Genomic DNA, 16,713 nt, shown 5'->3' with positions numbered 1-16,713 from the left:
ATTTGGCCTCGTGTTTTAGGTTATTGGCCTGCTGAAAGGTGAATTTGTCTCCCAGGGTGTGTTGGAAAGCAGACAGAACACGGTTTTCCTCTAGGATTTTGCCTGTGCTTAGCTCTATTCCATTTCTTGTTTTCGTAAAAAGAACTCCTTGCCGATGACAAGCATACTCATAACATGATGAATAACACCATGCTTGAAAATATGAAAAGTGGTACTCAGTAATATGTTGTGTTAGATTTGCCCCAAACATAACGCTTTGTACTCAGGACAAAGTTTATTTTGGGCAGTTTTACTTTAGTGCCTTATTGCAAACAGGATGCATGTTTTGGAATATTCTTATTCTGTACAGGCTTCCTTCTTTTCACTCTGTCATTCAAGTTAGTATTGTGGAGTTAATACAATGTTGTTGATCCATCCTCAATTTTCTCCTATCACAGCCATTAAAACTAATTGTTTTAAAGTCACCATTGGCTTCATTGCGGTTTCCTTCCTCTCCGGCAACTGAGTTAGGAAAGACGCCTGTATCTTTGTAGTGACTTGGTGTATTGATACACCATCCAAAGTGTAATGAATAACTTCACCATGCTCAAAGTGATAATCAATGTCTGCTTTTTAAAAATGTTTTAAATATATAAAAAATATTTAAAAAATGTATCCATCTACCAATAGGTGCCCTTCTTTGAGAGTATTTGAAATTCACCAGGGACCTTACAGATAATTAGTTGTGTGGGGTGCAGAGACGAGGTAGTCAATCAAAAATCATGTTAAATCCTCTCACATTTTGAAATTGCATTTTTGTCCCCCCCACCCAGTTTTATAATTGCGCTGTGACACAAAAATGGCATCAGTGTGCTTTAGGAGTATGTAGACGCCTCTGAGCGGTTGGGTAGGTTGCATTTTCAAAAGGCTGGATTTAGGGCTGTGCAGACAACACAGCACATGTGTACAGGCTGTGTGAAGGTAAAGCTTCCGAAAGGCTGGCTTAGGAACGGCACAGGAGAGTTGAACAGATGTAGCTGTTGTCAGTGTGTATGTGTTGCGCTCTTTCTCCAAGTTGTTACAGACGCACTGAGAAAGTTATAGATACACAAGACATGTGTCTTTTTGGGGGGATACGATATTTATGCCTATGTAACTTTCTCACTCATTATTTCCGAGTCATTCAGGGATATACTGTAATCATGGTAGCATCCATATTAAATGTAGAATTGTTTAGAAAACATTCTATTCTTATTTACAATAAAAGTGACCCAAGATGTCACTACATGATTTACCATTGAGTTTATTTTATTTTTACAGGGACAGTGCACATTAATCAACGTTTCACTAAAAGTGCCGTTTTTTAGCCAGCCGGCTAATTTTCAACCGCAGTACCTGGGCAGGTTATTAAAAACAATTACAATATAGACAATCATTGAGCATACAGACAGAGCAACATAGGACAAGCAAGACGTAGCATACAGAGAGCAACATAGAACAAAAAGCAGCAAGACAAAATTCATAAAAGCAACAAAGTGTTTCCACACCTCACAAGCTACAGAAAACATGGAAAGTGGCAATACACAGCTAGGGATTATGTTCACAAATCTGATTGACCTTTAGCCATGTCTTCAAGCATTTTGTGAAAGTGTGATATGTGGTGCAGTTATGTGTCTGATGGCAGTGTATTCCAGACATGGGAAGCTCTCACAGAGAAAGCAGAATTACTAAATGTGCTTTTCCTTAATGGAACTATACAGAGTCACCTCTCATGGCAGACCTTGTGGATCTGCTGCCATATGTTTGGGTTTTCTGTTTAACAAAAATACTGAGTGGAGGGGGAGCCAGGCCATTTAGGATCTTGAATACAAGACACAAGATTTTCCCAACTCAGGAGCTCATGCTTTCTGAGGATGTAACAGTGATCATGGCTATGGGGCTTCCTATCAAGCACTTTGAGAGCCTGTTTGTAGACAGACTGAATAGGTTTTAATGTTGTACAGCAAGCTTGGGCCCAACTAGTCAAGCAGTATGTTAAGTGGAGGAGTATCATAGATTTGAAGTAGTTTTGCTACCTCTGTAGTCAAACTATTTCGTATAAATCGGAAATTAGCTAGGTTGAATATAGTTATTTGAATTACCTTTTCACATGCTTTTTAAAAGAGAGGTTGGAATCAAGTATGATGCCAAGGTACTTAAGATCTGATACCACCTGGAGCTTCTCCCCAGACACATAGACATCTGGCTCAGTAGCATCTGTTGCCCTCTTGGTGAAGAACATGCAAACTGTTTCTTTCACATTGAGATGCAAACACTGAGCCACTTTGTAACCTGGACCATTACAGTAGTGAGTTATTGTGCAACTTGTTGTTTGCTCTTTGCATGCACATATCACTGTATCATCTGCATACATTTGAACTTCAGACCCAGTACAGACAGAAGGCAGATCATTAATGTACAAGCTGAACAGGAGGGGCCCCAGTATTGACTCTTGGGGCCCGCCCACATCATAGCTAAGAGTGGGCGACAGCTCATTGCTCACTCTGACACACGGAGTTCTGCCTTCAAGGTATGATTTCATTAATTTGTAGTGGGCGTAAAATAATCTGAAACACAACCAAAAACAAACAGCAAATGAATCCAACAAATGTCTAGAGTCACAAGCTTGATGTAGTTATTGCGTGCTATGAATATGGGACCAAATAATTAACTTTTTACTACTTTAATACACATACACTACCGTTCAAAAGTTTGGGGTCACTTAGAAATGTCCTTGTTTTTGAAAGAAAAACACCTTTTTTTGTCCATTAAAATAACATAAAATTGATCAGAAAATACAGTGTAGACATTGTTCATGTTGTAAATGACTATTGTAGCTGGAAACAGCTGATTTGTTATGGAATATCTACATAGGCGTAGAGGCCTATTATCAGCAACCATCACTCCTGTGTTCCAATGGCACGTTGTGTTAGCTAATCCAAGTTTTAAAAGGCTAATTGATTACTAGAAAACCCCTTTGCAATTATGTTAGCACAGCTGAAAACTGTTGTCCCGATTTAAAGAAGCAATAAAACTGGCCTTCTTTAGACTGGTTGAGTATCTGGAGCATCAGCATGTGTGGGTTCGGTTATAGGCTCAAAATGGCCAGAAACAAAGGACTTGCTTCTGAAACTCGTCAAGTCTATTCTTGTTCTGAGAAATGAAGGCTATTCCATGCAAGAAATTGGCAAGAAACTGAAGATCTCGTACAACGCTGTGTACTACTTCCTTCACAGACCCAGCGCAAACGGGCTCTAACCAGAATAGAAAGAGGAGTGGGAGGTCCCAGTGCACAACTGAGCAAGAAGACAAGTGCATTAGTGTCTAGTTTGAGAAACAAATGCCTCACAAGTAATCAACTGGCAGCTTCAAATAGTACCCGCAAAACATCCAGCTCAAAGTAAACAGTGAAGAGGAGACTCTGGGATGCTGGCCTTCTAGGCAGAGTTCCTCTGTCCAGTGTCTGTGTTCTTTGGCCCATCTTAATCCTTTTTTAAATGTTTATTATTGGCCAGTCTGAGATATGGCTTTTTCTTTGCAACTCTGCCTAGAAGGCCAGCATCCCGGAGTCGCCTCTTCACTGTTGACGTTGAGACTGGTGTTTAGTGGGTCTTCTATGCAGAAAAAAACAACCTGACAAATGTACACTATTGCACCTCAAACAATAACTGCCAACCACCGTCTCCCTCACTGCTAGCTGTCGGGCAGGCGAACAGTGAGTACTGGAATGTCCACTAGTCTGAAACGTCATTACCAAATAACACTTTTACTAAGCTAACATATGAAATTGTTAAGATGTTCGAATGGATTATTTAGCCATTTGATTTAGAAATTTCGGACACCGTTAAGTATTTTTTTTTAATTGGCCTTCACAAGTAACCAATGGAAACACATAGAATAACAAGTTCATAAATGGCAAAACAGACAGTCAAAAAATAAATCATACGGAATAAGGTTTTTAAGTGTCTGTCCTATATCAAGGAGATGTTTTTTTATATATTTTTATTTCACCTTTATTTAACCAGGTAGGCAAGTTGAGAACAAGTTCTCATTTACAATTGCGACCTGGCCAAGATAAAGCAAAGCAGTTCGACACATACAACACAGATTTACACATGGAGTAAAACAAACATACAGTCAATAATACAGTAGAAAAATAAGTCTATATACAAAGTGAGCAAATGAGGTGAGAAGGGAGGTAAAGTCAAAAAAGGCCATGGTGGTGAAGTAAATACAATATAGCAAGTAAAACACTGGAATGGTAGATTTGCAGTAGAAGAATGTGCAAAGTAGAAATAGAAATAATTGAGTGCAAAGGAGCAAAATAAATAAATACAGTAGGGGAAGAGGTAGTTGTTTGGGCTAAATTATAGATGGGCTATGTACAGGTGCAGTAATCTGTGAGCTGCTCTGACAGCTGGTGCTTAAAGCTAGTGAGGGAGATAAGTGTTTCCAGTTTCAGAGATTTTTGTAGTTCGTTCCAGTCATTGGCAGCAGAGAACTGGAAGGAGAGGCGGCCAAAGGAGGAATTGGTTTTGGGGTGAGCAGAGATATACCTGCTGGAGCGCGTGCTACAGGTGGGTGTTGCTATGGTGACCAGCGAGCTGAGATAAGGGGGGACTTTACCTAGCAGGGTCTTGTAGATGACCTGGAGCCAGTGGCTCCAGGTCAACGAGTATGAAGAGAGGGCCAGCCAACGAGAGCGTACAGGTCGCAGTGGTGGGTAGTATATGGGGCTTTGGTGACAAAACAGATGGCACTGTGATAGACTGCATCCAATTTATTGAGTAGGGTATTGGAGGCTCTTTTGTAAATGAAATCACCGAAGTCGAGGATCGGTAGGATGGTCAGTTTTACGAGGGTATGTTTGGCAGCATGAGTGAAGGATGCTTTGTTGCAAAATAGGAAGCCAATTCTGGATTTAACTTTGGATTGGAGATGTTTGATGTGAGTCTGGAAGGAGAGTTTACAGTCTAACCAGACACCTAGGTATTTGTAGTTGTCCACATATTCTAAGTCAGAACTGTCCAGAGTAGTGATGCTGGATGGGCGGGCAGGTAGCGATCGGTTGAAGAGCATGCATTTAGTTTTACTCGTATTTAAGAGCAATTGGAGGCCACGGAAGGAGAGTTGTATGGCATTGAGGCTCGTCTGGAGGGTCGTTAACACAGTATCCAAAGAGGGGCCAGAAGTATACAGAATGGTGTCGTCTGCGTAGAGGTGGATCAGAGACTCACCAGCAGCAAGAGCGACATCATTGATGTATACAGAGAAGAGAGTCGGCCCAAGAATTGAACCCAGTGGCACCCCCATAGAGACTGCCTTCAGAAAGCTCAGGAATAAAAAAAATTGTTAGCACAAAAGTACCTCTGTACTGCCTTTCATTCCTTTGTATGGATTACCTTCAGACCTTAGAGTAAAACGGAAGACACCATCATGTTTGTGAGAGTCATCCGTCTATAGAGTGGTCATAAGTTTGTAGGCCGTTCGGATGCTGCAAACGTTTTTTGTGAGAAGACATTGTCGGGATGTCTCGTGGTCTGAAAAACACTGCTGTAGCTCGGCCACCTTCCACCACAGATGTGGAAGGCCACCACAGGCAGATGCGGTGGATTTAGACACAGTATTTAGATACAGTATCTTTAGCTTAATCTGACAGATGTTTACGGCGTTTTGTTTATTATGTTACTTACATTGACGCACAAATGAGTCAATAGAGGATTTTAATAGCCTATGTCACTCTGGTTGTTGGAGCTTCATCAAGGTTTGTAAGTAAATCTGGCTTTCATAAGAGCCCGTGCTTACCCAGCCACCGACCTCACCGCGTCACTGAGTGTGATCATAAGACATACTATACATGTACAGTATATTCTAACGTGACTGCTTTCCCCTTGCCACTGCTATATCCCTCTCTTATGTGATCTCATCACTTCCCACCAACAGAAGGGCATCCCTGGGCCTTACTCAGTGAAGGGGCCGTAACCAATGCCCCTCAGGTCCCGGTACTCTGTCCAGAGGGACATGTCTCCTCGGCTGGGGAACCTCTCGTCCTTCCTAAGCAGCTCCTCCTGTAGCTCCACACTGTTGAGAGCAACGGAGTTAATGCTGCCTATGTCTATTTTGTACATGGGGCCGTACAGCTGCTTTTCATACACCTAGCACACAGAGTGAGAGTGAGAGAGAGAGAGAGCGCGAGAGAGAGCGCGAGAGAGAACGAGAGAAAGACGAGCTGGGTTACATATAGTATAGGCCTACTTTGTTGTACACACATCTACTATTCAGTCTTTTCCACATTGTTATGTAACTGAAAAGCTGGATTGATATTAGGAAATGGGGTAAACAAATCTTTCAACATGCATTCTGGTACAACAAATGTAAACCGCTGTACTTTTGTAATCCCTGCTGTGTCAATGGGGATTGTATTTCCAGTGCAAGACAGCTCTTGGAGAAGGTAAACAACACTGCATGTCAGCTGAGACTGCCTGTTTTCCTTAAATTGCACTCATCCGCGGGTTTTTTTTATTTTTTATTTATTTATTTATTTAACCTTTATTTAACCAGGTAGGCAAATTGAGAACACGTTCTCATTTACAATTGCGACCTGGCCAAGATAAAGCAAAGCAGTTCGACACATACAACAACACATAGTTACACATGGAGTAAAAACAAACATATAGTCAATAATACAGTGAAAAAGATAAAAAAAATAAGTCTATATACAATGTGAGCAAGTGAGGTGAGATAAGGGAGGTGAAGGCAAACAGATATATGTATAAATAAATAAAAATATAAAAAGGCCATGGAGGCGAAGTGAGTACAACACAGCAAGTAAAATAAAAACTAAAATAAATAAAAACTACTACGGCAACAAATATATATATTATATACCTTTATTTAACCAGGTAGGACAGTTGAGAACAAGTTCTCATTTACAACTGCGACCTGGCCAAGATAAAGCAAAGCAGTGTAACAAAAACAACAGAGTTACACATGGGATAAACAAACGTACAGTCAATAACACAATAGAAAATCTGTATACAGTGTGTGCAAATTAAGTAAGGAGGTAATGTTTATTACATGACATAGTGGCAAAGTAAATACTAGCAAAAATACTGGTGTGCAAAAGAGCAGAAAAAAACAGATATGGGGATGAGGTAGGTAGTTGGTTAGATGGGCTATTTACAGATGGGCCAATTGGCAAGAGAGGTATTGTAGTTGGTGTACTTCGTTTGCAAGCAGAGGGAATGGGCTTAGCTCGAGTCTAACTGGTACTTCTGGACAAGGGAGTTAGCCATGATAGCCACTCGCTAGCTAGCTGCGATGATCCGGTGAAATGGTCCAGAGCTTGCGGCAGGAGTCTGGTGATGTAGTGGGGGGGAGGGGGGGGGGGGGGGGGGGGGGAAGCAGTCCAATATGCTCTGGGCTGATATCTTGCTGCGCAGACTCGCAGATATTATTAAGGTAAAAACTGCTAGCAGTGGCTAACAATGATTAAATAGCTAGTAGCTAATTAGCTGGCTAGCTTCTGAAGGCTAGCTTCGCTTCTGAAGGATAGCTTCTGATGGCTACCTTCTGATGGCTACCTTCTGAAGGCTACCTTCTGAAGGCTACCTTCTGAAGGCTACCTTCTGAAGGCTACCTTCTGAAGGCTAACTTCTGAAGGCTAACTTCTAGCTTCTGAAGGCTAACTTCTAGCTTCTGAAGGCTAACTTCTAGCTTCTGAAGGCTAACTTCTAGCTTCTGAAGGCTAACTTCTGATGGCTAGATCTACCTTCTGAAGGCTACCTTCTAGCTTCTGAAGGCTACCTTCTAGCTTCTGAAGGCTACCTTCTAGCTTCTGAAGGCTACCTTCTAGCTTTTGAAGACCACCTTCTGAAGCTTTGCTTCTGAAGGCTAGCTTTGCTTCTGAAGGCTAGCTTTGCTAAGCTTTGCTAAGCAGAAGCTTAGCTTCTTGATGGCTAGCTTCTACCTTCTGATGGCTACCTTCTGAAGGCTACCTTCTGAAGGCTACCTTCTAGCTTCTGAAGGCTAGCTTCTGATGACTAGCTTCTGAAGGCTAGCTTCTGATGGCTAGCTTCTGAAGGCTACCTTCTGAAGGCTACCTTCTGAAGGCTACCTTCTAGCTTCTGATGGCTAGCTTTGCTTCTGAAGGCTACCTTCTAGCTTCTGAAGGCCACCTTCTGAAGCTTTGCTTCTGAAAGCTAGCTTTGCTTCTGAAAGCTAGCTTTGCTTCTGAAAGCTAGCTTTGCTTCTGAAAGCTAGCTTTGCTTCTGAAAGCTAGCTTTGCTTCTGAAAGCTAGCTTTGCTTCTGAAGGCTAGCTTTGCTTCTGAAGGCTAGCTTTGCTTCTGAAGGCTAGCTTTGCTTCTGAAGGCTAGCTTTGCTTCTGAAGGCTAGCTTTGCTAAGCAGAAGCTTAGCTTCTTGATGGCTAGCTTCTACCTTCTGATGGCTACCTTCTGATGGCTACCTAGCTTCTAGCTTCTGATGGCTAGCTTCTAGCTTCTGATGGCTAGCTTCTAGCTTCTGATGGCTAGCTTCTAGCTTCTGATGGCTAGCTTCTGTTGGCTAGCTTCTGATGGCTAGCTTCTAGCTTCTGATTGCTAGCTTCTGTTGGCTAGCTTCTAGCTTCTGATGGCTAGCTTCTAGTCCAATATGCTCTGGGCTGATATCTTGCTGCGCAGACTCGCAGATATTATTAAGGTAAAAACTGCTAGCAGTGGCTAACAATGATTAAATAGCTAGTAGCTAATTAGCTGGCTAGCTTCTGAAGGCTAGCTTCGCTTCTGAAGGATAGCTTCTGATGGCTACCTTCTGATGGCTACCTTCTGAAGGCTACCTTCTGAAGGCTACCTTCTGAAGGCTACCTTCTGAAGGCTACCTTCTGAAGGCTAACTTCTGAAGGCTAACTTCTAGCTTCTGAAGGCTAACTTCTAGCTTCTGAAGGCTAACTTCTAGCTTCTGAAGGCTAACTTCTAGCTTCTGAAGGCTAACTTCTGATGGCTAGATCTACCTTCTGAAGGCTACCTTCTAGCTTCTGAAGGCTACCTTCTAGCTTCTGAAGGCTACCTTCTAGCTTCTGAAGGCTACCTTCTAGCTTTTGAAGACCACCTTCTGAAGCTTTGCTTCTGAAGGCTAGCTTTGCTTCTGAAGGCTAGCTTTGCTAAGCTTTGCTAAGCAGAAGCTTAGCTTCTTGATGGCTAGCTTCTACCTTCTGATGGCTACCTTCTGAAGGCTACCTTCTGAAGGCTACCTTCTAGCTTCTGAAGGCTAGCTTCTGATGACTAGCTTCTGAAGGCTAGCTTCTGATGGCTAGCTTCTGAAGGCTACCTTCTGAAGGCTACCTTCTGAAGGCTACCTTCTAGCTTCTGATGGCTAGCTTTGCTTCTGAAGGCTACCTTCTAGCTTCTGAAGGCCACCTTCTGAAGCTTTGCTTCTGAAAGCTAGCTTTGCTTCTGAAAGCTAGCTTTGCTTCTGAAAGCTAGCTTTGCTTCTGAAAGCTAGCTTTGCTTCTGAAGGCTAGCTTTGCTTCTGAAGGCTAGCTTTGCTTCTGAAGGCTAGCTTTGCTTCTGAAGGCTAGCTTTGCTTCTGAAGGCTAGCTTTGCTAAGCAGAAGCTTAGCTTCTTGATGGCTAGCTTCTACCTTCTGATGGCTACCTTCTGATGGCTACCTAGCTTCTAGCTTCTGATGGCTAGCTTCTAGCTTCTGATGGCTAGCTTCTGTTGGCTAGCTTCTAGCTTCTGATGGCTAGCTTCTAGCTTCTGATGGCTAGCTTCTGTTGGCTAGCTTCTGATGGCTAGCTTCTAGCTTCTGATTGCTAGCTTCTGTTGGCTAGCTTCTAGCTTCTGATGGCTAGCTTCTAGCTTCTGATGGCTAGCTTCTAGCTTCTGATGGCTAGCTTCTGTTGGCTAGCTTCTGATGGCTAGCTTCTAGCTTCTGATGGCTAGCTTCTGTTGGCTAGCTTCTAGCTTCTGATGGCTAGCTTCTAGCTTCTGATGGCTAACTTCTGACGGAGGTTCCAGTTATAAGGTCTACAAAAAATGTGCAGATCCGTACCACGTTGGGTGAGGCGGGTTCCAGGAAGGTATATTTAATTCGAAAATGGAAAAATAGATTGAAATGTATATATAAAAACGAAAAAAACTGAATATTTACATGGGACAAAACACGTGACAAAAATAAACACGTCTTGGGTTAAATCCACTGTCTCTGTGGGTCAGCTGTGGCTAAACACAAAAGCTAACCCTGGCTGATACGGATCTCATGTTTCAATTTGTTAGTAAATATCAGAAACACACAGCAAGATATTGGAAACGTACAGTACCCAAAACATAGAGAGTGGTAAATATTTGCAGCAAGCCACTTTGAGTGCCAAAGAAAACATAGAAAGCCCACTTAGATAACACACATTTCCCTTTTTCCTGTACCTGCAGCTCATGTAGACGCTTGTAGTAGCCTTGGACATACAATCTGTACAACATCACCCTGGTTTTGATCCTGGGGAGGTCATCCTCGGTCCGAATCTTATCCTGGGAGGTGGACGGTTGGGCAACTGAGGGAGAAGGGGTGCCTCCTGCACCCCTGGTGAAGACCTGAGCCAGGGCAGTAGGGAACGGCAGGAGCCAGCGGCAGCTCCTCTGCACCATACTCTGGGCCAGACAGACGACCATGATGAGAGCAGTACAAGGAATGTCTAATAACACAGGGGTTCTGTTTCACCAGTGAAACTGGGGAGGGGCCATATCCCTGTGACTGTAAGGAGGTTAACCCTTCAGCTCCAACACTGGAGAAAAGGAAGAGGAATGGAAGGAATGTCCCCTTGTTGAAGAGAAGCCCTACAGGAAGTAATGCTTACTTGGAACATAGAAATAACAGAAGGCCACTGTCACTGGCTCTGCGTTGAGAAATTAAAAATCTCACATAAAAGAAACGGCTGTGGGCAGTGTTGGGGAGTAGTGAAAGCCATGTAGTTCAACTAGTAATTTAACTACATTTTGCAGTAGCTTTGTGGTAGTTGAACTAAATTCAAATCTTGGTAGTGTTTGAGTTGTTAATAATTTTTTTTTGCCTAGATAACTACTGGAACTACACACTACTTTCTTTGCAAAAACTAAAATAAAGAATTGATACCCATTGACTTATTCCACATTTTGTTGTGTTACAGCCTAAATTCTAAATTGATTAAATATATTTCTCTCATCCATCTACACACAATACCCCATAATGACAAAGTGAAAACAAGTTTTTAGAAATGTTTCCTAATTTATTGAAAATGAAATACAGTATCTCACTTACATAAGTATTCTCACCCCTGAGTCGATACTTTGTAGAAGCAACTTTGGCAGCGATTACAGCTGTGAGTCTTTCTGGGTAAGTCTCTAAGAGCTTTCCACACCTGGATTGTGCAACATTTTCCTATTATTATTTTCTAAATTCTTCAAGCTCTTTTCAGGTCTTGCCATAGATTTTCAAGTAGATTTCATTCAAAACTGTAACTCGGCCACTCAGGAACATTCACTGTCTTCTTGGTAAGCAACTCCAGTGTATATTTGTCCTTGTGTTTTAGGTTACTGTCCTGTTGAGAGGTGAATTAATCTCCCAGTGTCTGGTGGAAAGCAGACAGAACAAGGTTTTCCTCTAGGATTTTGACTGTGCTTGCTGTCCATTTATTTTTCATCCTGAAAAATTCCCCAGTGTTTAATGATTACAAGCATATCCATAACATCAAATCAAATTTTATTTGTCACATACACATGGTAAGCAGATGTTAATGTGAGTGTAGCGAAATGCTTGTGCTTCTAGTTCCGACCATGCAGTAATATCTAACAAGTAATCTGACCTTTATTTATTATTTATTTATTTTACCGTTATTTTACCAGGTAAGTTGACTGAGAACACGTTCTCATTTGCAGCAACGACCTGGGGAATAGTTACAGGGGAGAGGAGGGGGATGAATGAGCCAATTGTAAACTGGGGATTATTAGGTGACCATGATGGTTTGAGGGCCAGATTGGGAATTTAGCCAGGACACCGGGGTTAACACCCCTACTCTTACGATAAGTGCCATGGGATCTTTAATGACCTCAGAGAGTCAGGACACCCGTTTAACGTCCCATCCGAAAGACGGCACCCTATACAGGACAGTGTCCCCAATCACTGCCCTGGGGCATTGGGATATTTTTTAGACCAGAGGAAAGAGTGCCTCCTACTGGCCCTCCAACACCACTTCCAGCAGCATCTGGTCTCCCATCCAGGGACTGACCAGGACCAACCCTGCTTAGCTTCAGAAGCAATTTCACAACAACTACCTTATACACACAAGTGTAAAGGAATGAATCAGAGTATGTGCATAAAAATATATGAATGAGTGATGACCGAACGGCATAGGCAAGATGCAGTAGATGGTATAGAGTACAGTATAAACATATGAGATGAGTAATGTAGGGTATGTAAACATTATATAAAGTGGCATTGTTTAAAGTGGCTAGTGATACATTTATTACATCAAGATGGTAAGATACAGTAGATGGTATAGAGTACAGTATATACACATGAGATGAGTAATGTAGGGTATGTAAACATTATATAAAGTGGCATTGTTGAAAGTGGCTAGTGATACATTTATTACATCAATTTTTCCATTATTAAAATGTCTAGAGTTGAGTCAGTATGTTGGCAGCAGCCACTCAATGTTAGTGATGGCTGTTTAAAAGTCTGATGGCCTTGAGATAGAAGCTGTTTTTCAGTCTCTCGGTCCCCGCATTGATGCACCTGTACTGACCTCGCCTTCTGGATGATAGCGGGGTGAACAGGCAGTGGCTCGGGTGGTTGTTGTCCTTGATGATCTTTTGGCCTTCCTGTGACATCGGGTGGTGTAGGTGTCCTGGAGGGCAGGTAGTTTGCCCCCGGCGATGCGTTGTGCAGACCTCACTACCCTCTGGAGGTCCTCACGGTTATGGGCGGAGCAGCTGCCGTACCAGGCGGTGATACAGCCCGACAGGATGCTCTCGATTGTGCATCTGTAAAAGTTTGTGAGTGTTTTTGGCCACAAGCCGAATTTCTTCAGCCTCCTGAGGTTGAAGAGGCGCTGCTGTGCCTTCTTCACCACGCTGTCTGTGTGGGTGTACCCTTTCAGTTTGTAGTGATGCAGCCACCACTATGCTTGAAAATATGGAGAGTGGTACTCAGTAATGTGTTGTATTGAGTTTGCCCCAAACATTACACTTTGTACTCAGGACAAAAAATCTATTGTTTTGCCACCGTTTTTGCAGTATTACTTTAGTGCCTTTTTGCAAACAGGATGCATGTTTTGTAATATGTGTATATATATATTTTTTTAAACATTTATTTAACCTTTATTTAACCAGGTAGGCCAGTTGAGAACAAGTTCTCATTTACAACTGCAACCTGGCCAAGATAAAGCAAAGCAGTGCGACAAAAACAACAACACAGAGTTACACATGGGATAAACAAACGTACAGTCAGTAACACAATAGAAAAATCTTTGTACAGTGTGTGCAAATGTAGTAAAATTAGGAAGGTAAGGCAATAAATAGGCCATAGTGGCGAAATAATTATAATTTAGCATTAACACTGGAGTGAATAGATGTGCAGAATATGATGTGCAAGTAGAGATACTGGGGTGCAAAAGAGCAAAAAATAAATAACAATATGGGGATGAGGTAGTTGGGTGTGCTATTTACAGATGGGCTGTGTACAGGTGCAGTGATCGGTAAGCTGCTCTGGCAGCTGATGCTTAAAGTTAGTGAGGGAGATATAAGTCTCCAGCTTCAGTGATTTTTGCAATTCGTTCCAGTCATTGGCAGCAGAGAACTGGAAGGAAAGGCGGCCAAAGGAGGTGTTGGCTTTGTGGATGACCAGTGAAATATACCCGCTGGAGCGCGTACTACGGGTAGGTGATGCTGTGGTGACCAGTGAGCTGAGATAAGACGGGGCTTTACCTAGCAAAGAATTATAGATGACCTGGAGCCAGTGGGTTTGGTGACGAATATGTAGCGAGGGCCAGCCAACGAAAGCATACAGGTCGCTGTGGTGTGTAGTATATGGGGCTTTGGTGACAAAACGGATGGCACTGTGATAGACTACATCCAATTTGCTGAGTAGAGTGTTGGAGGCTATTTTATAAATGACATTGCCGAAGTCAAGGATCGGTAGGATTCTGTACAGGCTTCCTTCTTTTCACTCGGTTAATTAGGTGAGTATTGTGAAGTAACTACAATGTTATTTATCCATCCTCAGCCATTAAACTCTGTAAATGATTTAAAGTCACCATTGGCCTCAGTGAAATCCTTGAGCGGTTTCCTTCCTTTTCAGCAACTTAGTTAGGAAGGATGCCTATATCTTTGTAGTGTCTGAGTGTATTGATACACCATCTCAAAGTGTAATCAATAACTACACCATGCTCAAAGGGATATTCAATGTCTGCTTTTTTATTTTGACCCTTCTACCAATGGGTGCCCTTCTTTGCGAGGCATTGGAAAACCGCCCTGGTCTTTGTGGTTGAATCTGGGTTTGAAATTCACTGCTCAACTGAGGGACTCACAGAAAATTGTTGAGGTAGTCATTCAAAAATCATGTTAAACACTATTATTGCACACAGAGTGAGTCCATGCATCTTATTACGTGACTTGTTGAGTACATTTTTACTCCTGAATTTATTTAGGCTTGCCACAACAAAGGGGTTGAATACTTATTGACTCATTTCACCTTTTCATTTTTTTAAATCATTTGCAAAACATTCAAAAAACATAATTCCACTTTGACATTATGGGGTATTGCGTGTAGGCCAGTGACAGAAAAATCGACATTTAATCCATTTTAAATTCAAGCTGTAACACAACAAAATGTGTTAAAAGTTAAGGGGTGTGAATACTTTCTGAAGTCACTGTATGGGTGAGATAGGCAAGAATTTCCTTCTTTTTTTTCAGACCACGCTTGAAATATAGTTTGGTTTTTAGTAGGCTAAATTAGATTTTTTTTTTTATATATCTCACTCCAGAGTGATCTGTTCTTGCAATTTGTATGACATTTCAGATTAAATATGATAATTTATCACTAAAGGTGACACGACCTGAACTGACTCTACTTCTGTTCACTGGTATCCTCTGTTGTCTGTGTTGATGTCAGCCTAATCATTGAAATACTGGCCCCTCTTCTAACCACATCTTGTACATTTCTCTGAAGGTGTGTTGGTAGTGCACTGGGCCTTTATTAGTATTAGCGGACTGATATAGACCTCTGTATCACGGGCAAGAAATCTTTTTCAGCATCTCTGCTTTGGCAAAAAAGGTACTTGTATAATTAAGAACAGTATCTTGCAGGATTCAATAGGTGGAATTGTAAGATTTGTTGCCCTGTCCCTTTATCTGTGATCTTCATTCTAATGGAATCCAGAAATAACTAAATCCTGCCCTCAAACATTTACATCAAAAGTTGTAAAGTTATGGGCAAAGACCCGAAACACCCACATTAAATGTAATATATTTATTGATAAGATCATGGAAAACAACCACTTTTTTGTGCAGTATTAATTTAGCATCCTTACAAACCACTTAATGAAAATGTATATTAGTGTATAGTACATAGGCTGGTCATCTAGGTTTGTACCTGTAGACTTTCCATCACCATGAAGAAAAACAATGACCAATACAGTAATTGAGTACATTGAGACATCAAGTGGCTTGCGGTGTGATGATGTGGCTTAGTTGCTCGAGCATGGAGCTTGCAATGCTAGGGTCCATGGGGGACCAGTATGAAAAATTATGAAAATCTCACTACTGTAAGTTGCTCTGGATAAGAGTGTCTGGAAAATGAATGAATAGACCAATTCAGTTTTTAGGGTTCTACCTGGAACCAAAAGGGTTCTTTAAATGATTCTCCTATGGGGACAGCTGAAGAACCCCTTTAGGTTCTAGATCGCACCTTTTTTTCTAAGAGTGTACGACTCTGTTTTACCTACAACAGGCATCTTCAGCACAGAGTAAATTGCCTCTGCATGTGGTGGATTAGTCTGACCTAACATGTAGAATAATTGAACAGCATTAGAAAGACAGTAATGATCCCTCTACTCTTTAATCCAGTATATTCGCTATTAGAAAATGCAGGGGGCACTAACAACCATGCATAATATGGCGTCATGGATCAGTTGATTCCTTAAAGCTGGGAAGGTCTCCAGTGTATGACGTCTGTCCATCCCACTTACACTACTGTTTTGTGTAATTAACTGTCAATTTAATAGATCAAGGTCTTCCACAATCATGTTTAATCAGCCGTGTTATAGCTGGTCTGGGGAAAAAAGCCCTCCAGGATCAGATTTGCCCACCCCTGCCTTAGAATATTACTAATCTATTCAATAATTAAATGTGGTAATTGATTACATGGGAGGCTAATTGAGAGAAAAAAATAAACATTTAGATCAGATTCATACCTTTACATGATTCATAGAGTACATTAGATCAGCGGTTGAAGTGAGAAGAAACAAGCGGACTGACCATGCCGACGCTGCAGTGGTATCTCTGGTCCTGGTTGGCATGTTGTTCTCTTCACTTTATTGGACGAAAGATATCCAACAAAACCGATCAGATCAGTACAGCACCTCTAGTCATAGCAAAGATCCACTTGTGGTCTGTCCTGTGTTTCACTGTTGAGTTGCAGGTGGTGTTAGTGTAATCCTACAGCA

General features: G+C 41.8%; 1 protein-coding gene across 2 annotated transcripts in view; it reads right to left on the bottom strand.

Moving 5' to 3' along the window:
- Positions 1-10,798, bottom strand: part of LOC129816387 (sterol 26-hydroxylase, mitochondrial-like) — a 28,312-nt gene extending 17,514 nt beyond the window's left edge. Inside the window, exons 1-2 of one of the 2 annotated variants that reach the window (XM_055870816.1) lie at positions 10,442-10,798; positions 5,983-6,173 (exon numbers count right to left, since the gene is read on the bottom strand). In XM_055870816.1, coding sequence (XP_055726791.1) covers positions 5,983-6,173; positions 10,442-10,684 — 434 coding nt within the window. In that variant the 5' untranslated portion in view covers positions 10,685-10,798. The remainder of the gene's footprint in view (positions 1-5,982; positions 6,174-10,441) is intronic. The other variant, XM_055870817.1, reaches the window with a different exon arrangement.
- Between the last annotated feature and the right edge of the window lie 5,915 nt (positions 10,799-16,713).

The sequence above is a fragment of the Salvelinus fontinalis genome, chromosome 19, assembly GCF_029448725.1.
Source record: "Salvelinus fontinalis isolate EN_2023a chromosome 19, ASM2944872v1, whole genome shotgun sequence".
NCBI classification, from domain to species: Eukaryota; Metazoa; Chordata; class Actinopteri; order Salmoniformes; family Salmonidae; genus Salvelinus; species Salvelinus fontinalis.
This window is presented reverse-complemented; position numbering and strand designations above follow the sequence as displayed.